General features: G+C 32.1%; 3 protein-coding genes across 3 annotated transcripts; all 3 read right to left on the bottom strand.

Annotated features, from left to right (window-relative positions):
• Positions 1–1,163: 1,163 nt before the first annotated feature.
• On the bottom strand, positions 1,164–3,020 carry LOC134254525 (uncharacterized). The gene is made up of 4 exons (XM_062737048.1): positions 2,881–3,020; positions 2,558–2,618; positions 1,660–1,890; positions 1,164–1,253 (listed from the first exon to the last, which is right to left on the bottom strand). Exons 2-4 carry the CDS (start codon positions 2,616–2,618, stop codon positions 1,228–1,230), a joined length of 318 nt encoding a protein of 105 aa, XP_062593032.1. The 5' UTR covers positions 2,881–3,020; the 3' UTR covers positions 1,164–1,227.
• A 6,640-nt stretch (positions 3,021–9,660) lies between these two features.
• LOC134254499 (PE-PGRS family protein PE_PGRS16-like) lies at positions 9,661–11,561 on the bottom strand. Its single transcript, XM_062737009.1, has 5 exons — positions 11,329–11,561; positions 11,121–11,193; positions 10,113–10,955; positions 9,872–9,886; positions 9,661–9,754 (listed from the first exon to the last, which is right to left on the bottom strand). Exons 2-5 carry the CDS (start codon positions 11,191–11,193, stop codon positions 9,744–9,746), a joined length of 942 nt encoding a protein of 313 aa, XP_062592993.1. The 5' UTR covers positions 11,329–11,561; the 3' UTR covers positions 9,661–9,743.
• A 5,106-nt stretch (positions 11,562–16,667) lies between these two features.
• LOC134254527 (acanthoscurrin-1-like) lies at positions 16,668–18,148 on the bottom strand. The gene is made up of 4 exons (XM_062737050.1): positions 18,061–18,148; positions 17,512–17,578; positions 17,009–17,281; positions 16,668–16,773 (listed from the first exon to the last, which is right to left on the bottom strand). The coding sequence occupies exons 2-4, from the start codon at positions 17,576–17,578 to the stop codon at positions 16,757–16,759; spliced, it is 357 nt and encodes a 118-aa protein (XP_062593034.1). The 5' UTR covers positions 18,061–18,148; the 3' UTR covers positions 16,668–16,756.
• Between the last annotated feature and the right edge of the window lie 5,128 nt (positions 18,149–23,276).

Consider the following 23,276-nt stretch of genomic DNA (forward strand, 5'->3'; position numbering starts at 1 on the left):
ATTGCTACAGATTGCAGATTATGCATAAATTAAGTGAACCCAGTGTAAATTAATCCTCATTAATGAGCCAAAAAAATATTGATTATTATTCATCATATCAATATTAAAATGATAATTAGGTTTATCCTTTTCCCTAGAACATGTTTTAATTTTTATTATTTTTTATAACACGTTTTAAAAATCGAATACTATAAAATTATCTTCAAGCTATATCTGTAGATCTCTTAGTTTTTTGCCTCCCAAACACGTCTACCTTTAACGGTTAATAAAAACATGTTTATTGTTTTATTTATTAATATTACTTTTTTTTTTGATAAAGAAGCTACACCAAATATTAACTTTTAGGAAGAACCACTTATTATGAAAAAATGTTGACTGCAGAACAATTTTACACACTTTGTTATATATATTACAGATAAAGATACCACAGAGTCTGACACATCTGTTCTATATTTAGATATTTTACTAGAAAAACGTTTATGGTAATCCAACAACCAAGCTTTATGATAATCGTGATAACTTTTCAATCGTCACCTTCCCTTACTTATTCAGCAACATACCTTAGTCACATCCATACGAAGTTTATATCTCCCAGTTGCTTCGATATGCAAGATCATGCTCTACATATGAACAATTCCCGAAACAAGGAAAGTTACTGACAAAAAAGTTGATGAAACAAGAATATCAACAGTCTCGTTTAAAAACATCATTTCATTCTATGTTCGATACATTGACCTTGTCAGCAAATACAATTTATCATTGAATTAAATGCTGACTGACGTTTTTCATACTAATTGTTAGTCCATTATTTATACACTGAATTGACGACGGATTTTCCCGTTATTTTCCGATCACAACAAGGAGCACACGGCGGTTGTGACCGGTCGGCAGGGAATGCTCACTCCTCCATGACACCTGATCCCACCTCTTATATTTTGGAGGTCCGTGTTTGCTCTTAGTAATGTTTAATGAACTTTTGAGCTTTAATTCTATTCGTTATCTCCACATATCCAGAGCTGTTGCTGTTAGATCAGACTGTTTACAGTAAAATATCCATTATAAACAGACAACCAGCTTTAAATAGCATATAATGCAAAAGATGATACTTTGAAATTAAAAGTGTTTATTCTGATAAACATAAAATATCACAGACACAAGTGAAAGACAGATAATATTTTAATGTCACTTCCGGTGAAATAGAACTCTGTTACACAGTCTTTTTTATCTTCAAAATTCCAGGGTTTTTCTTCCTGCTAAAAAAGTAAGACGAAAATTTAAACAATCATTATCCATGGAAATATCAGTCACATAGTTTGTAATATCATGTATCTGAGAGTGTTTAAAGGTTTTGCATGCATTGATATTAAAGTTTAATTATGATCTGCTTTTTACTATCCAGTAAAACTCGTTTAGTACGAACACGGATAAAGCGAATTCACAGATATAACGAAGTCATCTTGGATCCCCATCTATATAAATTAATGATTTTTTTTAATTCGGTTATGGCTATAACGAATTACGGATGTAGCCAAATAATTTCATAGGTCCTAACGAATTTGTTATAACCGAGTTTTACTATTATTATTATTCGCCCTGATACAAGAAACAAATATTTAAATTGAATACAAGCAATAAAGGTTTTCTTCGAACGCAACTAACCAGCATCTGTCTTGATTTCTGGTCTCTCCATTCTATTGTTGGACATCATGGAATTTGAGTTAGCATTATTATTCATCATTGGCATCATGTTCATCATCATGGGCCTAGGCATCATGGGCATCATTGCTTGTTGGCCCATTTGGAATGGTATGATCATCATAGGTTGAGTTGGTTCCTCAGCATTATTGCCTATTGGAAGCACCAGCATACCCATGCGGCCATATGGAAGACCTTAATGAAAAATGTATTGTTTTTGTTTACTTTATTATCAATGGAATGGATAATTTTTGACTAAATATCTGACTTTAATCCTTAACAAAAGTGTAAAACAAAAAGTTTACATTTTTCCCGATATACGATATTTTAATCAACTAGACATGAAGAGTTTCATAGATGAAAGAGAGCAAATTGATCGCACCCGTAACAGGGCACGAGCTCCGTTACTTTTAATGTTTACGATTCACCGGGTGCGTTCAATTGTTAAAGTCTGCTCATCAACTGCACGGACTGACAATATACTTTGTGTATGTTTTGCTTTTGAACATTTCTACTCTGAATTTTCTGGATTATAGTTTTAATATTTTTCATTTATACACTACAAGACTGCCACTTTTCTTAAGTATTAAGAATAAAATTAATTTTTTTGAAAGTGCATGGATGTGTCAATCAAACCCGTCTAAAAATTTGAAGTTTGAAATACTTTTAGATGAAAAAAGATTTCTAAAATATTTTTGTGTGAAATGCTATAAAAATATATATATCGTAATATTATACAGAAAATATTAACTTCAAATCTGTGTCCATGCACCTTTAAATGTTTTCACCCTTAGGTCTACCTAATAATATGTATTAATAAAAAATGTGCAATAAATTTTAACTTCAACTATAAAGAACTTACCATTGATAAATGTTAAGGCTGACACAGACAACAAAACGATGAAGGACATGCACGTTGCCATCTGAAAATGAATGTATAGTTGAGTTAAAGATGACACTTAAAAAGGAAAGAAATCAGAATGTTTTTTCTTAAGGTTCAACATTTCTACAAATTGCAAAAAAAATAAATAAATAGATAAATTAAAGATTATTATAGAGATAAATTAATATTTGAATCGTTTCTGCTATATTATTGATGCTTAAAATCCGGTAATAGAACAGCAAAAAATTACTTTTCAATTTAGAATCAAAACAAATTGCATAATCTTCATTGAATAACCTCACCTTCAGCTATTACCGATTTTGACGGGAGACTTCTCGTGAAAGGTCCTTTGCCTGGGTTACTTATATAATATCAGGAGACCACTTTCTGCGAATGTAATCGTTTCCACACGCAGGAAGGTGACATGTTTTTTGACTGAAATAACGTGATCACTCCGCAGTTCTGCGTTTTGCGACATTCCTCACCGTGTAAAAACTAGTTAAGTACAGCGATGAATAATTGACAGGAAGTCAGCTATTTCACTGCTGAAATTAACATTATTTGAAAAACTGATTTGGATTTGAGTCTTTAGGAATGATTAAGACAAATTTTCTCGTGAATTGTTCCGTTTGGCAAGTCATACTGTGGATTTTGCAAATGAAGTTTAAGTGTTCAGTTTATTATTTTCTTATAAAAAAAAATACATATACATTCTTACATTTACTGGATTTTAACTGTTATATAGTATTATTTGAGAGCATACATGACTGTGAATCTATATTGAAGAATGTGAAAGCAAGAAGATATTTCAAAGATTTCAAATAGTCTCAAATTACATGCATTGTATGACAAAAATTAATCCATGATAATTTCGATAAAGTATATTTGAAACTGAAAAGTAATTAAAAATGGACATTTTTGTTGACTACATAGAGAGAAATAATATGTCTTTGTTGTCAGTTGGAAAGGAAAGTGTGGAAAACATATTTAGTTTTAAAATGTTTTTGACATATAGAATACTCAGAAAATAGATTTTAAAAAAAAATTACAAAGCCTCCAAATATTCATCAATAAATTAAAAAAAATATCATGAATAGATTACTAGTAATCATAATGAATAGTTTTGAAATAATAATGTTAATCTGAAAAACAAATGCAATGTGTGGTATTAAGTTTCTGCTGGGATCTGAGAGGTAATAGGTAGGCTAGTTTTTACATGGATGCGCATTTATATATAGAAAATGGAATTAAATTCAACTCTGCTTCCAATATTTGTCAATTCATCAACATTTTGGCCTTTGTTTTCGCTGGGGTTGTATAAGAAACAGTGGAAGCAAGAAAAATCATTTTTATTTTCTCTTACAATGAAAAAGAAGAGCTGTATTTTGGAATATAGCTAATAAATCTGATAACTGCAATGTATAACATATCCATCAAATGTACATTTAATATATAATACACTTCAGGTTTTTTTCAAAGAAGAAAATTTCAAAACAGACACAGACAAGAAAAAAGGATATGCATTTTTTTTCATAGGACACTTCCTTGTGAATCATATATCCAGAAATAAAGGAGAACATTTCCCTTGAATGTAACAAAGCGAAACAATGAATGAAAATAGATATGCAATACCACAAACAAGTAAGTATAATTTGTAACAGACAATCCCTAATTAGATACCTTCTCCAAACAAAGGTTTCAATCCGCACCTATTATTTTCTACTGATCTATTACCCTATTGTATGGTGGCATATTTCTGCCCCTTGTGTGCAAGTTATTTTTCTATTAAATATGTCGACATGCAAGATAGATATGTTGACATGCAAGATAGTTATGTCAACATGCAACATAACTATGTTGACATGCAAGAAAATTGCAATCAAATAAATATTATAAAAAATCTTCAAAAATCTCAAATATCGCATACATGTGACATCAAACATGCTAGATGCTACTTATTTATGTTAACATGCAAGATAAATATGTTGACATGCAACTTATTTATGTTGACATGCAACTTAGTTATGTTGACATGGAACTTAGTTATGTTGACATGTGAGATAAATATGTCGACATGCAACTTATTTATGTTAACATGCAACTTATTTATGTTAACAGGCAAGATGAATATGTTGACATGCAACTTATTTATGTAAACATGCGACATATTTATGTCGACATGCAACTTATAAGTTGCATGTCAACATATTCATCTCGCATGTCAACATACCTAAGTTGCATGTCGACATGAATAAGTTGCATGTCAACATAAATAAGTTGCATGTCAACATAAGTAAGTTGCATGTCGACATAAGTAAGTTGCATGTCGACAAAACTAAGTTGCATGTCAACATAAATAAGTTGCATGTTAACATATCTAAGTTGCATGTCAACATATTTATCTTGCATGTTTACATAAATAAGTAGCATCTAGCATGTTTGATGTCACATGTGGGCAATATTTGAGATTTTTGAAGATTTTTTATAATATTTATTTGATTGCCATTTTCTTGCATGTCAACATATTTATGTTGCATGTTGACATACTATCTTGCATGTCAACATATCTATCTTGCATGTCGACATATTTGATAGAAAAATAACTTGCACACAAGGGGCAGAAATATGCCACCATACTATTGCACAAAAATGCGCTGAGCTTTCAATTTACCCCTCTGAAAGTGCAAAGTACATACATATTTTTTAACGTTTAAAAATTCTTCTTGGTAAGACCCGTTCATATAGGTCTAACTGTTAAGGTGCTTTAAAGAGTTATTCTTGTCTTATTTCTGACAAATCGATAAATTCAACATTTTTGCTTATATGTCTTATAAATTTAGATGTAAGGGACTTAAAAGATAGTGCTTTTCTTTCATCGTTTATTTTGTACCTATTTGAATAGGAAATCAAAAAATCTAAGTTTGAAATAAGGCAGTGACGATATTTTTGGAGGAACGACTTTACAAAATTTCTATTGAACAATAAATTCAATTCAATTTTTCAAACATACAATGAATTCTTAACATATGATTAAATGTAACTGAATGTAATTAATTGTAATTAAATGTAATAATGTAATTAAGATTATTAATAATTATGGAATTTCTTTTTAAATCATACATAGCATAGTTCTTGTTAACTTTGTAAGTTCCAATTCTAGAACAAATTTGAGCCAAAATCGGCAAAAATGGTCAAAACTAATATATATTTTGGTATCATTTTACATCATTATATGACTTCTTTAACATATGTGAAAGGAAGAAAAAAATTAAATAGCAGTACCACCCACATACCTTATTGAAAAAGAATAAGGCATCATATTGTCGATTTGGAAAAACATTTTTTTTTAAAATTATGTCGAATAAAAAAAAAATAAGGACATGGACCTCATCTTGCTCCTAAAATAAACTGTTCAAATAGATAATTAATACCGTCACTCATTTGTATATTCTTCCTAAATTTGGAAACTTCCTTAAATCTAAATACACTAAATATATGAAACATTTCACCTTAAAAGTAAGGCTTGTAACCGTAGATGTAGAAATTATTAAACATTCACATAAAACATTATTTCCATTTTTTAAATGGCTGGGTATAAAAACTAATGTTTACTCTTTTCAACAAAACTGATACAACTGACTTTGTAATAGTGTATCTATCTAACAATTCTTTAGCCAAAAATCCAGGATAAGCCAAAGTAACATACCACGTACACTTTAACTTAATGCAATACAATTGTGTACAAGTATATAAAACAACAAAAAGAGAACCTTATGGTTCTAAATGATCCTCTATATAATTTTGTCAATTTTGTACCTTGACATGTATATGGATATCAGTACTGACATTTTAGAGTAATTTTCTTTTCTTTTTTATCTTTGTTTTATGTAAGTTTTGTTTCTCAAATAAAACTGACTTAATTTTATATTCCCTAGTGGAATTCAAACTTCACAGGTGCATATCATGTGATATGACCTTTTCTTGGGTATATTTATGTTTTTACCCTTGAGCTTGGAGTTTTACTTATATTTTCAAAACTTTAAATAGGGCGTTTATATTTCCCAGGTATATTTCTTATGACAATCCCTTCTTTACGAATAATTTTGATTTTTGAAAAACTTTACCTTTGTGCGAAGGCTTTCATTATTCAAAGACATAACCTTGTGACAAGACCTTTCTTTGGATAACAAAAACCATGACATAAGCCTAGAAGTTTAATCTTTTTTCAAATACATTAACCGCTGCCATAACCTTCGATGGTTAGTACTAGGGCTTTCATATTTCACAGGCATATTCCTGACATCAAGAATTCCATGGCAGGGGCGTAGCCAGGGTACATCTGATGTGGACGCCTGGATAGGCTGGGGTTTGGGGCCGCCATAAGGCCCCCAAAGAGTCCAGGGCGAAGCACTAGTTGGGGCCCAGGGAGAGAATCCCGCGGAAGCTGGTGAATTTTCGACGATTTCGATGTGCATGTTTGACCCTTCTAAAAGCATTTTTCTAGCACTTTTTCATTAAGGTCTGTTCTTTCCTTGTACAAAATGCGGACAGTCACTCAAAAATGAGAAAAGATCTGTCCAAAAGCAAACCCACTAAAACAATTTTAGACTTTTGAAGCTCGACAAAATACGTATGGTAACATACGGTAGTTGGTTAGAGTGGTTGACTGGTGTAGACAGACCACGTAATTGACTGATAGTCAGCTAGGCTTACATTAATATTAAGAATTACTCTCTAAAGATTGAAAATAACAAAGACAGAGGAATTCTTTTCAACACATTTTCTTGCACATTACCTTATATGTACATTGTATACATTTTAAAATGAATGTTCATAAATATTCACAAATCTGGTATCTTAAACTTTTTGCAACAATTATAAAAACATGTAAAAATATACTACTGGTTTTAAGGAAGTGTACAGATGTCAATACTTAAATAGGCCTTGTTATCATTTTTTACGAATTTTACCAATTTTTTGATTTTTGATGTTCATATATAAAGCTGAATTATGATTTTTGAAGTCTCGCATGAATCCGATATTAGGTTAAAATTGGGGGGGGGGGGGGGTACCGTTTCAGAAGTTAAGCATTGTGATTGGAAGTCAATTTCCATTAATAGAAATTGAAATTTTTGGCATTAAATAAAATTATCGTTTGTTTTAAGGTAACTGACTGGGGTTTTATTGTGTGACATCTACAATAGAGAAACTCTTAAGAATGTAATTACACTTGGAAAAAAATCAGCAATATTCGATAGTAAACCAAAGTCCGAGAAAATCTTTTGATTTCAGTGAGGTGTATAATATCGTATTTTCCCCCTAGAAATGATTCTGTTGATTTTCATTTATTTTTTTATCATTAATTCTTAATATTTCTAAGTATTTTTTTTTTTTTTTAATTATTTACTAATATTTTGCAAAAATGATGGGTACGCTTTACAATTATTACGCCTGCCTCGCTCTCCTCTCATCTCTTTCTTTTTCTTTTCTTTTCTTTTTTTTTTTTTTTTTTTTTTTTTTTTTTTTTTTTGAAAATGATGTGGACGTTTTTGCGTACAAACGTACGCCTGGCTACGCGCCTGCATGGGGTGCCGACAATTTTGACCCCAACTTTTACGTTCGACCAACTTTGAAAACTTGAATCTTGGCCATAACTTTTGAATGGATGGTTCCAGGTCTTTCTTTTTTTTCACATGTGCTTTCCTTGTAACAGGATTGGGTTCCATTATTTTTATCTCTTGACCTTGAGTTTGGCGTTGGACTTGTATTTAAAAAGGTTTAACCTTGGCAATGGGCATCGGTGTTTCACAAACACATCTTGTTGCCAGTCATAATAACTGTTAGATCCAGAAACATAAAGTTGTACAATTGATAAAGGTTAGAGAGTTGTGTTCATAGTAAGACGGCCTCGTTCAGTTGATTTTTTGCTTTATGTCAACTATTATTATCAGTATTAACAGTAAACCTTATTTTGTGTATAGACACATTTTGTAGACATCAAGCCTGGAAGACAGACACATTTTAGAATTGTTATCATGGAAATCATTGCTTGTTTGTTAATTCAAATTGTTTAAGAAAAACGGCAAAGGTTAACTCTTTGGACTAAGGATTGTGTCATTTTGTGTATGCATATTCTTGATAAGTTTTAAAATACAAATAGACTCCCTTTTTACTATGTATAATTTTTTTTTCTGCACCGTATTGATATTTCTTTATTTTGTGTTTTTATAGGAAATGAATTTTAAAATCTGATATTTTAAGAATGTCAAGATGACGAACGGTTATTTATCTAATTTTTTCAAACAGAACAAATCTGTGAAGAGGTCATTAACATAGACCCATAGAAATACAGAAGTGTTATCAACAAGATGCTTATCTTGTATTCTTTGAATAAGATCAACCATATGTGTAGCACAGACGGAATCCGCTATGATGGAACATTATACACAGCACCATACACGTTTGACAGTATCTTTATCATAAATGCTTTTGTATGATCAGAAATGTTTCAAATACACCTTCCTACCGAAGAAAGACTTAAGAAAAAAAATTTCCAGCAGCGAGGAAAAGTTGTCTACTGGATATTTCCACTGCTGTAAAGCTGCTTGGTTGGATGAAGATCCATGCAAAAGTACGGTCTCCGGAGAGAATACAAATACTAATATGTGCCAGATATTAAAAATGTGTTTGTCTTGCAACCCGACAACCAATTGACAAAGATGACATTTACTGGCTAACTACCTTAGTTAATGCACCAACAGATGACACTTTGCTAAATTCACAGAGTACATAAGGGAGGCATGTATAGAAGGCAGATTCGCACCCCCTTCTTGGAATCAGTTACCCAGATACAGGAACCATTTTGGGGACTAGTACAACATATTATTCGATGAAAGTTAGATTGCATTTCTTTCAGGAGAAGAGGGGAATAACAATAAAGAAATACCGCAATGAAGAATGACTACAGTGTCTGATTAAATTGTAGGATATTGCAGGATTTGCAATCTGATTCATTGTAAACTTCCTAGTGGTCCACAATTAATTAACACTTTTTGCCACTAATTAAACATATTAAAAAAATCTAATTTTATACTGCATATATTTATTAAATATAAACAAAATACACATGAAAATGATTTATAGTGGCCTTGATAGTTGACGAGTATTAATATCGAGCTGAAAGAAAAAAAACGCTAATCATATTATACTGTATTATCATATTGTATCATATTTAATTACATTATATTACACTATACTATATCATTATGCATAGAAATAATCAATGACACTTACCTTTCATTCCAATGCCTGTAATAAGAATATACACGAGGATTTAGAAATATTTAATTTTTATAATAATAAATAGCTACATGTATTTCCTTTTGAATAATTTTGTCTTCTACTTAAGTTGTATTTTTTCATCTTTAAACTATTACTAAGGCTGAAAGAAAATCAACTTGTAAAATGCTTTTTCCACATAAAATGGAAAATAGCCGCACATATTTACCAAAATCTACCTGTGTTGATTACTTACCTCCCATGCCACTCATAGATCCGATACCGCCCATGGATCTCATACCGCCAATAGAACCAATACCGCCCATAGATCCCAATCCTCCCATAGATCCAATGCCGCCCATGGATCCCAATCCTCCCATAGATCCAATGCCTCCCATCAATCCTTTGCCTCCCATAGATCCAATACTGCCCATGGATCCCATGCTGCCCATGGATCCTATAGATCCAATACCACCCATAGATCCAATGCCGCCCATGGATCCCATGGATCCCATTGATCCAATGCCACCCATGGATCCGATACCTCCCATAGATCCAATACTACCCATGGATCCTTTGCTTCTCATAGATCCAATACTGCCCATGGATCCCATGGATCCAATGCCGCCTATAGATCCCATGCTGCCCATGGATCCCATAGATCCAATGCCACCCATGGATCCTATGCCTCTCATAGATCCAATACTTCCCATGGATCCCATACTGCCTATGGATCCCATAGATCCAATGCCACCCATTGATTTCATATTCATTCTTCCGCCCATAGATCCTATTCCGCCCATGCTTCCCATTGAACCAATGCCGCCCATGCTTCCCATTGAACCAATGCCGCCCATGCCTCCCATTGAACCAATGCCGCCCATGCCGCCCATGGATCCAATACCTCCAATGCTGCCCATTGATCCAATACCGCCCATGCTTCCCATCATTTTACTTAGGGGCATCATGCTCGTGCTCATAGATCCAATGCCACCCATACTACCGCCCATGGAACCTATACCGCCCATGGAACCTATGCCTCCCATTGACATCAATCCACCGCCTATTCCACCTGACATCATCCCGCCGCCCATTCCACCTAGAGATAAGCAGTTAGAAAAAAATGGCAATTCAAAAATTGATATGAAGTGGGATTTTTTTGTTAAAAGGTTATCTTTAGTCATTTCCATTTAATATTTTCAAATCATTTTTATAGCAGACATTTAATTTAAAATTTATTAAACATTTCTTTAAAGATACAAACCTGGACCATAGCTTTTTGCAGTGACCATAGATACGGCCAGCACAGCGGAAACAGCGTATAGAAGAGATGCCATCTGAAAAAGAATCAGTGAAGAACGGTATCATGGGTAGATACTCCACAAGGGTTTTTTTAACAGTGAAGAACAGCTTAAAAGATAGGCTTTCCGCAAGATTGCAAAAATGAAAGCATGGTTCTTCTATCAACTTACCTTTGGAGAAGCGGGAGACTGAATATTCCAATAGGAGAAATGAAACTCTGCAGGGATTCACTTACCATGTGAGTTTTTATAGAGATGAGATAAATAAGTTTCCTGATGTAAGGGTGTTGATTGGATAAATTTTGTGTATAACTTTGTTGTTGGACATGGTAACCTGACAGGGTAACACAAGGGTTCCTTTAGATCCCACACAGTATTTGAACAAACAAAGCCTTTTTTGCGTATCTTTTGTTAAAATCAGACATCTTCAACACATGTTACTGTGTTTTAATAATGAAGTAAAATCAACAGAAACCCTTAGGTATGCGTCACTGCGTTTCTGAAAAATGTCGGAACAATAACCTGTGAAATTTCTAAAAACAAACACAACTCTTTTCACATTAAGAATATAATTATATATCTTGCTTATTTTGCAGATTTTTAATTTGATTTACATGATGACTCTATATTGTACATGTATATTAAATCCATTCACAATTTAACAATTTAAAGGTTTATAATTTATTTTATGAATATTATTAGATTTTTAAATTTTGATCTACGTATCACTTACATCTCATGCCAGAATATAGGGATAAGCATGATCTAGGAGACATTTAATTAAGAATATCAACATTTCCCCCATATCTAAGAGGTTAAACAACAAATAAACATTTTGGACTGCAGAAAGAAAAAAATCCACTTTTATGGCTATGGTCGAGATGCATTACTTTTATTACCAATACAAATCAAATTGCATTTGTATTCTGAAGAATGATACAGCTTGGTTTCTTTTTCTATTAGAATTAAAGTTAAAGAGCAATATCTCACACAAGTCTACCTACAGCATGGGGCATTCGAGAAGATAATCCTTTTTGCCACAAAATTTCTATCTTAAATATGCTTTGCTTAAAAAAAAAAATAAGTGATTTGAAACTTATTTTACAGTGTGAAATATTTTGCTCCACGCTGGCTTTTTCTGGCCATAACACAGTTTTAATTCTTTTTTTCAAAATAAAATACTAGCATACAATGTAAACTACAGAAGGAATCAAAATAGAGTTTTGATAATAAAACCACGTAAAAATAGAAATAAAGTAGAAATCAGAAGAAAGAAGAAAGCCCTATTTAAAACGGACAAAGGACAGTCTGCAAATTGCATAAAATATAATGAGAAAAAAGTTTTACTTTTAATTTTGAATCTTTCAATAAGACAGCAAGTAAAGTAATAGTCAAATATTAAATTAATTTGCAGGATAATTTGCAGCCTTTTATTTAGAGACAATGAACATAAATCATCATTCTATACCAAAGAATTTCCCGGGGTATGAAGAATAAGTGACATTCAAATAAAATATGCAACCTACATAACGAAAATACTAGTACCCCTCGTGGAATATTTAGACCTTTGGACATTTTACAATGAACAACTGAAAGAATCAAAATAATTTTGATAGTGAAATACAAGAAAGAAACAGGCCTCTTTTTAAAACGAACAAAGGACATTGCAGTAAATAGACGCATAAAACAATTATTTTTTTTAAGTTTTAGAAATATTTTAACTATTGTCTCCTTTATCAAGATGGCAAATGAAACATATCGAGATAACAAACAGTATTCAAGATCAAAAGTTCATAAAACAAAACAAAATAGAGGCAGAGCAAACAAGGACCTCCAAAACATCAGAGGTGGGATCAGGTGCCATTGAGGAGTGAGCATCCTGGCCCTGCCGACCGGTCACATCCGCCGTGTGCTCCTTGTCACGATCTGGAAATACCGAAAAAATCCGTCCTCAATTCAGTGAATAAATAAGGGACTAACAATAAGTATGAAAAACGTCAGTCAGCATTTGACTCAATGTTAAATTATATTTGCTGACAAGGTCATTTTATCTCATACGTGTGGATGATTTAGCCCATGAGATAAAGCTTTGCTTTATCCACGGATAGATGCTTTATCAATAGCACTTCCGGTTTTGACACGATCCCTCGCTTCAAGATTTTATTTTTATTGAAACTTTTATTTGTGAAAATTATTGCCCTTATAAAATGAATGATAAAGAGCAATAATATCGTTAAAAGCAAGAAAAAGACTCGTATATACCAAAGAAGTGTCTTATTTTATCAAGGAACCTGTATTAGCTACTTGAAGACAGATGTTAACCCGCCACCTTAAATCGTTTTCGGAGAAAGTAAAGCCTAGCAGTTATCTTGTTGTTATTTTTTTAACATCTTCAATAATGCTTTCTTATATTTTACTATGCCTACCTAGTAATGTAGGTGAAACTTATCATGGATCAACAATGAATCTACAAGTAAGCCTAGATCTAGCCTTGCCTACCACGTTTTGTACTGCCACCGTACAAAGAGTTAATTTTTACGAACCCATAGTCCTTACAATTTACAGTCAGAAGTTCGTTTAAGGTAAATCTCCAACAATTGTTACATAATGTTTTCAAAGACGCAGATAGCAAAAATTCTAAATTTTGAACACGATCTACTTTCTTTCGAGGCATGTCAACGTCAACAGTGCTACGTCATCAAGTTATACGTCATCACTTTGAATAAGCAATCATTCATGTAGTTTCGAAGGGGTAGTCTAAAAGTTTAGTTAAAACGAAAGTCGTATGAGATAAATAGAACATCTATAATTGTGTGATTTGATATTGGCTTTATCCAACTCGTTGAAATGGTGTACATTCACTCGACAAGCCTCGCGAATATATATACCATTTCAACTCGTTGGATAAAGCCAATATCAAATCACACAATATAGATATCCTCTATGTATCGACCATAGAACTTATAAAATGATGACTTTAAACGGGACTAAATTATTGAACAAAAAAAGTTATTGAAACAAGAATATCAGCAGTCTCGTTTAAAGTCATCATTTCGTAAGTTCTATGGTCGATACAATGACCTTGTCAGAAAATACAATTCAAGTTATCATTGAGTCAAATGCTGACATTTTTCATACAAATTGTTAGGGCACTATTTTCACACTGAATTGTCTTGTCAACAGATTTTTCCGTTATTTCCCGATCATGACGAGGATCACATGGCGTGTGTAACCGGTCGGCAGGGGATGCTCACTCCTCCATGACACCTGCTCCCATCTCTCAGTGATGTTTGGGAGGTCTTTTTTCCTCTGCTCCTATTTTTGTTTTGTTTAATGGACTTTTGAGCTTGAATACTGACGTTTTTCATACCAATTGTTAGTCCATTATTTATACACCGGATTTTTTCCGTTATTTTTTGTGTTCGGCAGGGGATGCTCACTCCTCCATGGCACCTGATCCCACCTCTGAGGAGGTCCGTGTTTGCTCTGCTCTTATTTTGTATTATTGTTTTATGGACTTTGAGATTGAATACTGTTCGTTATCTCCATATCCTTCTTCGTTATCTCCATACATTTCATGTAATTGAAAAAGAATATTGCTTATATTGGTATATCACTGTCAGATTATTTTGAATTTTTTTATCATATATTGAAAAGCAAAAAAACTTATAATGGAGATCTTGAATGCTTATTTTTTTTTTACAAATTGTGTGCAAAATTCTAACCTGTCTACATCATAAAACCATTGTCACTATTTGATCAAAGTCAAATTTTAGTTATTAGAAGGATACGTTTATATACCCGCTTTGTATTCTTTCAAAAATCTTTAAAAAATTAAGTTTTTTTTATTTTTAATTGTATTTTTAAAAAAAGTATTTTACAGATACTCTCAAAGTGGTCATGATAACATATTGCGAAAGTATTTGACGGATTTTCACCTGCACTGTAGCAAATGATATATACGTATGGCCTAGTTAAAGTTATTTTCAAAAGATTTTGTTTTCATGCTAAGAGGTTCTGTAGATGATTTTAAAATGTTTCCATCTAGGTTCATATTTAGAAGCCACAAACTGCCAGTGAAAGGATCCCTCAAATGAAGACCTTTGCTGAATGTTGCGTTTTCTTTACAACAATTAAGAACAAGTATTAAATTTTAAGGGAGATGTTCCTTTTTTTAAATTACAAATCTTATTTTTCAACTCATGTAATGAAATATGGAGAAAACACACAGAAATTAAGCTTAAAATTCAATTGAAACATCACGAATTGAGAACAGATCAAAGACTGGCCTCTAAAAACCATCAAAGGTGGGATTAGTTGCCATGAGAGAGTTAAAGCATCACCTGTTGACCGCTCATACAGCCGTTTTGTCTATGTCATTATCGGGCACACGGAAAAAAAATCAGTAGACTACTGTAAAATAACGTTTTCAAAGGGTCAAAATTTCATTGTTTAAAGAAAAATATTGGTTCGTGTGGATTTAATTTCGTGGATGAAGAATTGTTACGTAATAATATCTGTCAAAAATAACATTTCATGGAGGAAATAAATTAGTTGGTCTCTTCATACCTCGAAAACCACGAAAATTCAATCCCCGTGAAAATAAGTAATTTCACAGTATCCAGTATCTAAATGATATATGGTTATTGAACTTATATTGGTGAATATTGGCTCAAGTTGGCTGTACAAATGCACAAGCATGCAATGTCTGGATTTAGAAATTATTCGTAGGTAGATCATGCTCTTACTCGTATGTATCGAACCATCTGGGAGATATAGGTATACCGGTGATAAGAATAAATTGCTAATCGCACATTGTTGGATTTGCGGGAGCAAAGAAAAGTACTATGATACACATCAGTGTATTTGTCTCATTTATAAAAAAAAAATTAGAAGAAAGCATATTTTGTTCAAAGCTTTAACTAATAATTGTTCTCATTTTTTTCCTGATCAGAAAAAAATGATTCTCTTGCACACTCAAGAAGCTCTTAGCACTTGTTAGTTTTTAATGTGACATTCTCTCCATGCTTTATGCTTTCTCTATTTATCAAAGTTTCAAGTATATTTAATCTTACAAGATTTGGCGATACGATCGATTTCATTCTTAAAATAATCCCGTAAATACAGATAAGACATGATAATTTAATTTTGGTTGTAACGCTGTACATGATTGGATAAAATATTTACTTTATATCGTATAAAATGGGTTGCCTACGTCACAATGACTTGCGTCAAAAACGTATCAATCCGCCTGACGTTACATTCAAATTTTGTACAAACTGAAGTCATTTTGTTAGAACAATCATCTTTTTTTCTTACATCAAATGAATGAAAATTAAATTATAAGCAATGAACTTAATAGCTACCCGTTTTATACGGAATATACTGGGTTGGAACAGATTACGCTTTTTAAAAACGTAAACTGCCCCAACCCAGTTTATACCGTATAAAATGGGTAGCTATTAAATTTATTCCTTAAGTGAATTTACAAATAAAAAATATTAACTGCATAAATTATATAACTTCTTTATTTTTTATATAGAGTAGCAAAATCACCATCATTTGAAGGACTGCGAAAGGGAATTCCTTTAGCAAATTCTTATCCATAATAGGCAGCTGTAACAAAATAAAAAGTAAAATTACTTTTTATTAATGAAAATGCAACAATTCTTATGGCTGACACACTAGGTTTAGGAATACAGAAATCAAAACATTCTTCATTACAAAGAAAAAATAAAATAATCATGGTTATCGTGAAGATTTAAGAACTTTCTTAGGAAAAAAATACTAAAACAACTCTTCTATGTAAATGTGATAATATTGTTATGGACAAAAACATAAGTGAACTTACATTTCATTCCGCCCATCATACCGCCCATGCCTCCGCCGCCCATCATACCGCTCATTCCTCCGCCGCCCATCATACCGCTCATTCCTCCGCCACCCATCATACCGCCCATCTTAACGGGCATCATCATACCCTTCATTCCTCCCATACTTCCTCCGCCCATACTTCCTCCCATTCCCATGGGCATCATCATTCCGCCCATTCCTCCTCCCATGGAACCGGCCATCATTCCTCCGCCCATGCCACCGGCCATCATGCCTCCGCCCATTTTACCTCCTTTAAAGGTTAGCCATTCATTATTAGCAAAAACATTTACATGTTCAAACAATAATTTGTTTCACGTATTTCATATTTTGAATGTAAGTGAATGTTGTATTTAGAGTATTCTATAGTTTTTTTCTTCTTTATTTAAAACATTTTTGTAAAAGGATTTGAAAAGTGAAAAAATGCAGCTGGAAAAAAAACCGAGTTAAATTTTATCCTTAATAATTTCATTTATTGATTACCTGGTCTGTAGTACGCTGCATTAGCGACAACAATCAGAGAAAGAACGGTCACAAAAGAGAAGGACATCTGAAACACAAATCATTTGCGATATCTTCAAAATATACATTGCATAATTTAAGTATATTATTGTTTATCCTTTTTCACTCGCATTTAATATAATTTTAATATACTGATTTAATGATTGTGCATTTCTTGCATATTATTATATATATATATTTTTAAAAGTCATTATCTTTAAACTAGTTATGAAGTATATTGTACGACATTAATCAATGAAAAGGCAAAGATAACGAGGGCAATGATCAAACCCCACCTCCCATTAAAAAAACCTATAAACAATATAAATCTGTGAAAAGGCATGAACAAGGATTTCTGGAAATTCCAGAGGTGAGATCAGATGCCCAGGAGAAGCAAACATCCCCTGTTGATCTTCAATCTTCAACTTTATTCTGATTAATACCGAAGTAATACTAAATACAGATATTTTATATCTTAAAATGCATACGTCGGTATCTAAAACAAGAAGACCAATATGAAAATACACTTACCTTGAGCAAAGGAATTAAAACGAGGACTGCGAAGGAATTGAAGAATTGAGAGGCGGAGAACTGTCGGAACTTGAAACCAAGATGGGTTTATATAGTTAGGTATCTTGGTGTTTTTCCGGTAGGGAATTTGTCGGGTAATCATTATGTTTGATGTATTACACGTCACACCTGACACCAAGTGTGTTAGACTTTGAAATATTATTTTTACGACATGTTACTCACCTGATTTCGTGTATGGATCATCGCACAACACACCTTAACATAATTTTATGATCATTTGAAATGCTGTTTTATTTGTTTTTCCTTCAATTTAATGCATGTTAAATTGTTTAGTTCTAATTTGATGGTTTAACCAATCTGCATTTTCTAATTAAGCATAAGATCTAAGAATCAAAATCACGTTGCTTACATATGCCTTTTATATAAATATTGAACAGTATTAACAACTCTGAATTATCTTGGCACAGACTTTCTTCTTTAACATGGTGTATTGAGCAAAGTTTAAACAAAACTTTTCATTATGAGAAAAAAATAATTTCTTTTTTCCTTTCTGTCAATGAAGAAAAAACCAAGTTAAGATAAAATTCTTATTGAGATAATGGTTTGAATTTCGACTTACAAAGTACATGTACTTTTTGGATTTTGAATTCAACCATTTATGACCAATTTATTCCATTTTAGGGCTTTTTATCAACTTTACAAATCTCTGCTTCATAAGAAAATAAAAACAAGTTGGATAAAAAAGGAGCGTAATAAGTGCCTGACGGATTTGTAACAGTTTAGTGGAATACCCAATCTTCGAAGTCTAAATAAATATGTTAATGGAGAACTCAGTATCCTTTTAAGGTATTCAATGTATAATGACTGCATTTTATACCCTAATAAATGAATGGTCCGAGATTTTCAATCATGGTAGCATTTTGAAGATGTTGTGAAATAAAAGGTGTCCCAACAAAGGAATTTACTAAAATGTTGATTATTGCCCAATTAATTGCATCTTGAATTTTACATTAAAATCTTTGGGCAGCGCATGAACTTTTAAAGCTATTGTAAAAAGAAATTTGAATTTTAAACAAATCTCTTGGTGAAAGTATGCATTAATTCTTTCGTCATGCACACTAACAACCTGAATTCTTTAATATGCATTCTTGCAGCATTTTCCTTTCAAGTTAAATACCAATGTCCATGAGATGAATATGAATGTAAATTTGAAAATATAGATAACATATTGACTGTAGTTTCAAACATTGCTTTAGCTATCTAGATGATAAGCAATACATTTACATTTCTTTCCGTCGTCCATATTAAGGCAGCAGTATTGGTAATACTTCATTTTGATTATCTGATATAATTTGTAAAATCTTGAAAACTTCCAACCACTCTTCACGTTCTTGGTAACATCAGTAATCTCACTTTGTTATACTTACTTTAAAATAAAATAAAGATTATTCTTAGACCATCTTTAAAAAAATATTTTGTTTGGCCATTTCTGGCTAGTTTAAACGTCCCAACTCAACATTTTTTTAACACTCCAGGTAGCAGTTATTTATTTAATGCATTCTGGAAATGAAATTTTTAAAGTTCAGCATTGATTGAAAAATTCTTAAATGAAAAAAAAAGGTCATGTGCTTACTGACCCAATTTTTTTCATCATGAATGGGGAGAGGACAAACCAAACAAACATTATTTCAAAGTTGGTTTTATTTGAAATGAATAATTTCTCAAACGTGGTAAATTATTGACATACAACTTGATGATACAAGAATAACAGCAGTCTCGTTTAAAGTCAGCATTTCGTAATTTTTATGGTCGATACAATGGTTTTTAAGCCATTATATATACACTGAATTGACGACGGATTTTTTCCGTTATTTCCAGATCATGACAAGGAGCACAAGGTAGGTGTGACCAGTCGGAAGGGAATGCTCACTCCTCCATGACACTTGATCTAAACTCTGATGTTTTGGAGGTCCGTGTTTGCTCTGCTCCTACTTTGTATTGTTTTATGGACTTTTGATCTTGAATACTGTTCGTTATCTCTATATGTTTCATGTATAAGATATTTGTATTAAAGAAAATATTAGTTAGAAGTTATTTTATTAATCATGTACATCATATCAGTAAAATTCACATACCAATCTTCTTATGTTAAGGACAGTAATGTGCATGTTTGTTTGCACAGCTATGTTACAACGCACTTTGAAAAATTACGCACTTTGAAAAAAATTTTCAAAGTGCGTTAAATTTGGGACCAAGCTAACGCACTTTGAAAAAATTATTTTTTTGTTCAATGTGCGTTGATATCGACTATATTAACGCACTTTGAAAAAAAATGTAAAGATTGATCAATATTCTCACAAATAATCGGTATGATAAATAACAGATCCTGGTTGGATAACTTTTTTTATGATAGTCACTTCAGGACATGAGATATTGACGTTTTAAACAGTTTTGATAAAATAAAAGAAAATGAAAAAAAATCAATTGTTTAAGATCATTAATTCGTTTCTTCTTTTATTTAATTCTAGTCAAAGTAGACGTAAAGGTGTAAATGTACTTTGAAAAATCAAGTACATGAAAATGTATTATAAGGATAAAAAAAAACTAAAACGCAATCTATTTGTTGTTCTTTCTAGTCAAAGAACATTTTGATTTTAGTGGAAAGATAAACATTGAGTTAAATTTGCAGTTATGAAGCAACAAAAACCCAGCTTTTCACAGGATCAAAACGAACCATGAGTAGAAGTTTTCAATGTACACAGTTTATAAAAGAAATAGAGGACGATTACAAACAAGGATCACTGTTTTAAAACCCAAAACAATACAAATATGTGAAAATGATATACAATAAATAATTGTAAATTCTAGAGTAGGATCAGGTATCACGGAGGAGTAAGCATCCCTGGTCAACTGATCAAATTCAATTTGAGTCATATATTTTGATCAGATTTACGGAATTATCTGTGGTAAAAAATCAATAAAGAGGGCGACAAATAGTATGTAATTAAATACTTTTATGATTACCCGTATATGGTAAAAACCATACAATTTTTAAAAGTTGATTTTAAACGAGATGGTTGAAATCCCAAAATAAATTTTGATTTAAATGGAATTCAGACGAGATTTTATATATGACTTATCGAACGCATAAGCAGTCTATGCCATTTTAAAGAAAAAAATAGAATTATAGTATCGGAGAAATTAAAACAGTCATTCAGTCGATGAGAGCGACAGATATTATGATGTTATTTGTTTTGCCTGCTTTTAACAAAAAACAAGCTCAATCGTTCGGCAGAACTAAGGAACATAAATTATTAACATAGTATCAAACGAGATCTCCAAACGATATAGATGTTATCTATGGTACGCCAAATTCACAAAAATGAGATAATCATAGTTTCACAATTGATAAGGATGGAACTATAGTTTACAAACCGTAAACTATAGTTAACGAGTTAAATTTTCATCTGTAAAACTATATTTAACGGTTGTTAACTATAAACGAGCTTAATTTAAGTTTATCTGTAATAAGCGTTAACAATAGATTTTGTTGATAAACACAGATTCACATTTGTAAACTATAGTTTACAATCGTAAACTATAGTTAAGAGTTGTTAATCATAGTTTCACAAATCGTGAAACTATATTTATCAGATCGTTAACTATAGTTAACGGTTTGTAAACTATAGTTTACAAATTGTGAGACTGTATTTATCAGATAATCTATGTTTTGCAATCGCAAATGATCGTTTTCGGTGTGTTAAGTATAGTTTACGGTTGTGAAACATAGATTATCGCGTTAACTATAGTTTACAGATGTAAAATATAGATTAACGTTGTAAACTATAGTTTACAGTCCGTAAACTATAGTTTACAACCGATAAACCTAGTTTATCGATTGTGAATCAATGATTTGCTCATTTTTGTGAATTTGGCGTGCCATAGTTATCTATGAAATCCTTGTTAAGATGCAAGCATATGTAATGCATTTTATCGTCTCGTATCCTGTTTTCGACCGTATTGTATTTTCGACTTATTTTTCCCAATCTGCTCCCCGTTCCGATTCCGCGCGGTAGAACATTATTTTCGGTTGCTACACTTGGAAAAAAACCTTTGAAGCACAACTGTAGTGAAAATACCCAAAATAATCAATTCAACGGATTTTCCCCGGTGGTTTTAGTCCCATGTCAGAAAGTCTAGTCTTTTTACTACTGCACATTTTATCTGTTAATTAATTAAAGCCGTAATCGGTTAATTACAAAGATTTTTTGATGAATTTTTTCTGAAAGAAAAATAAGATCACTGTCAAAGAGACGCATGAATATTAAAATGAATGGGTGGATCAAACAATTTTTTTTCTACCTTAAATATGAGCACTTTCTTACAGATTTTCACTGAAAAATGCAACGTAATTTCATTGATTTTTTTTTTTTTTGGAAATGCACAGCTACTGACAGATCAATTCAACCATCAAATAAATGTATCTGCAACCAAAATATGCAACCTGTTCAATGTTTTTTGAAGGACAGACAATCGTATTTTTATTGTTTGGAATATCCAGTGGATATTTATAACCAATACTGCTTGGGCGTTGATACTATATTTAGGTCGAAAACACAAGACGCTAATATTTTTGTAAGGAAAACTGTACCTTCTCCATATTATTGCATATAAATAAAATAAACACAAAACTGCAATTTGGGTTATATCATTTTATTTATAGACACACATGCTAACATTTTAAGCCCATATTTTTTCAGGTTCTATAAAGTTTGTGATAAATTGATAAATAACATCGAAATAGGTCGAAAATACAATACGCCAGGATATTACACTGGAGGATTTACTTTAGATAAGGTAAGAGTTTTCAAGCGAAATTGCTTTTATGAAATACTAGTAGCTCAAAAGTCCATAAAACAATACAAAATAGGAGCAGAACAAACCTGGACCTCTAAAACATTGATGATCAGAGGTGTTATCAAGTGTCATGGAGGAGTGAACATCCCATGCTGATCGGTAAACCCGTTTTGGCTCCTTGACATGATCGGGAAATAACGGAAAATCAATCGACAATTCAGTGTGAAAATAATGACCTAATAATTTAGTATGAAAAATCCCCAGACAGCATTAGATTCAATGATAAATTCTATTTTCTTGCGTATCTAACCAACTGAGAGATGTAAACCCCGTATGCAGATGATACAGGTATACAGCTG

Source organism: Saccostrea cucullata, unplaced genomic scaffold, assembly GCF_032062105.1.
Source record: "Saccostrea cucullata isolate Sc308-1 unplaced genomic scaffold, CSIRO_AGI_Scuc_v1 ctg19, whole genome shotgun sequence".
NCBI classification, from domain to species: Eukaryota; Metazoa; Mollusca; class Bivalvia; order Ostreida; family Ostreidae; genus Saccostrea; species Saccostrea cuccullata.